The sequence below is a fragment of the Pteropus vampyrus genome, unplaced genomic scaffold, assembly GCF_000151845.1.
Source record: "Pteropus vampyrus isolate Shadow unplaced genomic scaffold, Pvam_2.0 Scaffold208, whole genome shotgun sequence".
Lineage (NCBI taxonomy): Eukaryota > Metazoa > Chordata > Mammalia > Chiroptera > Pteropodidae > Pteropus > Pteropus vampyrus.
Genome location: NW_011888989.1, coordinates 1,187,662 through 1,192,708, shown reverse-complemented (window position 1 = coordinate 1,192,708; position 5,047 = coordinate 1,187,662). Strand labels below are relative to the sequence as shown.

General features: G+C 37.0%; 1 protein-coding gene across 1 annotated transcript in view; it reads right to left on the bottom strand.

The window, feature by feature from the left end:
- The window catches only part of LAMB4 (laminin subunit beta 4), a 98,089-nt gene extending 94,630 nt beyond the window's left edge, over positions 1-3,459 (bottom strand). Inside the window, exon 1 of the mRNA XM_023537988.1 lies at positions 3,392-3,459. Within this exon, the coding sequence (XP_023393756.1) occupies positions 3,392-3,425 (34 nt within the window). The 5' untranslated portion in view covers positions 3,426-3,459. The remainder of the gene's footprint in view (positions 1-3,391) is intronic.
- Positions 3,460-5,047: the final 1,588 nt, after the last annotated feature.

Here is a 5,047-nt window from a genome sequence, read left to right as displayed (position 1 = left end):
CTGTTTTGTTCTCTCATATGGTTTCTTCTTCTTTGTCTTCCCATTTGGCTGCCTTTCTGTGTCTGTTTCTATGTAGTAAGCAAAGCTCCTAAGTCTCCCAGTCTTATTAGTGTGGCTTCTTATAGTACGTGTCCATTGGCACCTTATAGTAGGAGTTCTGAGAGGGGTTCAGCTACAGGCCAAGATTAGCCCCAGCCTGGTCCCCTCTGGGGCCACCAGTTAAGATTCACTAAGCGATCCACAGATGCTGTGCTTATAGTTGCCTCAAGAGGCCATGCCAGAAACCGAGGTCAGCTGACACCAATGTGAGTCTTGGAGCTGCTTGGCAAGAAGCATTGGACTGGCAGAGAACACACCTGGATGTGGCTTGGGTGGGGCTGTGAGGTTGGGGGAGGCAGAGTCTCAGAGAATCCTCTGAGCGAAGCGACCTCTGTTACTCAGTTTGAAGAAGTCTCAGCTATGGCGGTGCTGCTTCCCCACACTGAGAGTGTGGGGAAGCAGCACCAGCTGGATACCACCAGCACTTCTGCCTGGGAGAGGGCCTCGCCTCTGGCTCTCACTCCAACAACTTAGTATCCCCCTGTAAGTCCTTGGTTCCCCCAAGCAGCCAACTCAGGGCTGGTGCTCAGACCCAGTGAGTCTGTCACCGCAAAATTCTGGTCTTGGACATGGTCCCTTTAAGAGGAATGTCTGGAGCTGTTGGCAGCAGCTTCAGTAGACTCTGTTCCACTCAGCCACTGGGAACTGGGCAGCCTTGTGTCCTTGCTCCGTCCCACCTCCTACCATTGCAAGATGATTTCTTATTTCTCTCCCTAGTCATAGGGCTTCTGTTCACCTAGACGCCAGGTGACTCTGCTTGCTGTTTGCTCCATGTTTCTGTCACTACTTTGATTTGGTCACAAGAGGAGGTGAACAAAACTTCTATCATTTATGCCATTTTGCCCCTATCCCTTCAAGTATTCTTTCCCTCTGGTTATTTTATGATTATTTTCAGGCAGTAATCATACATAGATCACAGTTCTACAGCTAAGAATATGATACATAATGTCTCCTGTCCCACGGATTACAAATGTCAGTTTGAACGGGGAATTTTCTGTCTTCAACCTCATTGCAAAGATTCTTATTCTAAGACAAAGGCACATTTCCTTCCTTTTCTTTGAAATAGATATGTGAAGAAATTTAGCTCCATCATAAATTTTTTATTTCATTGTATAATAAATGATCCTAGATTGGTTAAAATGGATTTTTCCTTTTATTCACCCAACAGCCCAAATACAGATTCCTTTTATTTCCTAGACAAATAACTAATCAGAAGTTTGGATTCCAACTGACAGAGGCTTTTTGAAACGAGGTCAGGTATAAAATCTCTGCTAATTTTACATGTGGATTAACTAGACTTCCCTTCCAGGGATTTATTTTTTAGACAAGTTCCATCCTGACTTATTTTATTGGAATTGTTGCCTTAGAGATTTAACCTGTTTTTATAAACTGACTTGGCCAAACTTGTTTTGATCAGGTGTGTACTTTTCAGAAATAAAATTATTCTGGGACTTAGGGAAAGTGAACTATTATTATTTACGTAATATTCTAAATAAATTTCAGGTCTAAAATATTTGGCAAAAAGTGGCTAGAAATGTAAGTAGTTAAAGCCTCATGCCTGAAAATAAACACACTCAGCAATTTCCTTCCTGGGTTAATAATTCAGTTGCCAGATCATTATATTAGCAATAGGTTGGAACTGATTCAGAGAATAAAGGTGTTTATGTCTTTAAAAAATCAACATATTTCTTAAAAGTGACATACGGTTTGAAAATAGGATCTTATTAATAATGACTATAAGAGATCTGGTCATTTAATGAAAATGCACAGCAAATTTTCTGTAAAGTGAAGGATTGCTTTGTAGAAATAACCATTATTATATAATCTCTCAGTAATTTTGTATAGTTATAATTTTCTGAAACACATGAGATGTTTTTATATACTTTAAAGTGTACTTCAAATTTTTAGGGGCTGTAAATACACCCATGCATTTATGTACTCACACACATTTATTATGAGTAAGAAAATGTATAAAGAATGTACATTAGATAAAGTTCGCACTTTGCATCCAGTTCCCAAAACCTGGGGCTGACGCGCATTTTATGATTCTTTCCCCTTATTTTCCTTAGTCAGAATGCAAGACAAAGTATTTAAATATGTTCCAGTATTTATATAAATGCCTATGGTCAAACTACAAACCAGTAAATGCCCAAGTTGATGACGTAGAGTTAAACTGGTAGGTAATTCAACCATAGGCAACCCCAGAGATTTGAGCTAGATCAGAGTACCTTAGGTTTAGAAGTCCAGGATCTTTTCTGCCCAAGCTAATTTAGTTTTGAAGATCTTTCTTCCAGAGAGAGGGGACTCCTGATTGAGAGGGACTTTCTGAGCAACTGTGGGGTGGTTTAGAACTTTGGCAAGGTATAAATTATCCTCTATGGAGGCTGGGGAGGAGGTACAGCAAAATCAGTGGTTGCTTCTGATTTTGAATGTTGGTGTAGTCCCAAAGAGAACGTCCAAGGCAGATGTAGATTAAATAACTCTTCTCTGACTATCTGAGGCCAAATCTAGATTGTCCTGGGGAGTGCAGCATAATGAGTCTTCACTCCCACTGGCTTGTGACTCACCTCTCTGAGGCAGAGAATTTTCAACAGAGAGCATTTCCCATCTAGAGCTGTTCTTTCCTTCATTACCAGCTAATCTAACTAAGAAACTACCTCAGGGTTTAAAAATTGCAAAATTAAAAGATGAGATTCTTAAAGTTTGCTGTCGCAAAGAAATTCAGTATGAATCTTTGAGGAGAAGATTCTAAGCAATTTAGTTAGTACTTAGTAACCAAAAGCAGGTCTGTTATAATCAGGATCAAAGAGAGTAATTGTTGGAAACATCTTCTCTATGACTAATGTAAATTATTCTCAGCTTGTTAAACACAGCAGAGGCACGGAGAATTTGGCCTTGTAGCTCAGAGCTGCTGCTTAGTTAGAAGAAGGAATTTTGCCTGTAAATCCTTCATGAAACTTCATCTCTGGGACAAGCACGACATTCAAAGCAGAGCTATTTTTAAAATGCATTATATTTGTAAATTAAGAATCTAACAGTACTTTACTTTTTTAAGTATCTTATTCTACTTATCTGCTGATGATAATATTCCATTAAAGAATGATAGAAACAACTATGCATGGATACTGAACATATTCGAGTGAATTTTTTAGTTGCTTGACACAAACAACAGAAGAGCCATGCAAATATAAAATAGCATAGGAAAAAGAGGTGAATATGTTTTAAAACTATTTCTACTAAATATTTTAAAACAATTCAATACAAAGCAGAAAATGAATTTCAACATACTCACCAAGGTGCAGAAAAAAGGTCAGTTGAAATTGCATTCTTTTGTCAGAAAATGATTAAATCGAATTCTGCTAGGTTAAAAAAAAAGAGATTAAAATTAGACACTGAAAGATAATAATCGACATCAATTTTTAATGATTTGAAATTTTGTCTGATGGTTCTTACTCTTTAGGGACACAAAATACTGATAGAGCCCAATTCCTTTAAAAATAAGAGTGTATATAATTTTTACAAATATTTGTTGTCTATTTTGAAACTACAGAATATGATCATTTGTAGGAAATAATAAGAAACAAATGTAATTTTCTTTGCATATTTTAATTTCAACCTATTTTTGCCCATCTTGTTATTTAGAAAAAATACTTAAATTATACAATTAGTGTAAACTCATTATTGAAAAAATAGAAAAATCAAATGGACAAAATAAAGGAATTATTATTCATAGTACCACCACCTAGAGAAAAGTGGTTCTTCCATACTTTTTTCATTGCATGTAAATATTTTCCAAAAATGATACATTATATACTTCTTCCAATCAATATATCCCAGACATCTTTCTGTACCAACAAATACATTTTTACAGGAGTGATTTTCAATCTAGTGAGGGACATCAGGATCAACTGGGGGCTTCCACAAACAAAACATGTGTCCTTGTTTTAGATTTCACTATGCCCCTCTAGATAGAGGGCCCCCCAAATCACTGTTGTGGGAGCCCTGACATACATGGGAGTATACATGCATCTCCGTGGGCTGGGAGGAGAAAAAGTAAAAGGCTCTTCTGCATCAGTGTTTAAAATTACTGGATAATATTCCTATGAATGCAGGAACCAGAATTTATTTAACAAATGTCCCGATGATGTGTACTTTATTTCTAATATTCTGTTATAAATATTTTTGCTAAATCTTTGTTCATATCTTTAATTGACACCTTTAATATGCCTTTTAATTATTCCCCAGGATATATCAAATGGAGTGGAAATAATGAATTAAAGAGCATGTGTGTGTAAAGCTTTTGATGTTACCATCAAACCGTCATTCAGACAGTTTGTCCCTATTTATACTCACCAAGAGCCTATGACCTGAGCCATTACCAACAGTGAGCATTATGGATTTTTAAAGCTTTGTCAATTTAAAAAGCAAAGAAATCATACCTCATCATTTTAATGTATTTATTTGAGTAGTGTAAAAAATATTTGTCACATATTTGCCAGTGAGAATTATTTTTGACACTCTGGCCTTCAAGGCTTTTTCTAAAGAATTCTTTGTTTATCCTGCTAATCCCACATCCTTATCCCTCTAATCTCACTTTCCTGCACTCATGCACGAGAACATCACTTCCTGTTCCTGCTTGCTGAACTCTCTTCTCATGCCAGTTCCTTTGCCTTGCATGCCACTCTCCGAAACTCAGATGCCAGCTTCCTTATAAAATCTTTTAAAGAGTGTTTTGAAAGGCTTCATTTTAGGCAAATTTCCCAGTCTGTGATCTAAGCTACTTGCACAGCTTGGGGGTTATTTGGACGTCAAATATCATAAGAAAATGACTGAGAAGCATCCCCTCCTGAAGCATTTCTAACTGAAAATGATCTGCCTCTGTTATAAAAGTCTGCAGTTTTGGACTAATAGCCTCATAGAAAACCTTACAAAGACCTATAGGAGAATC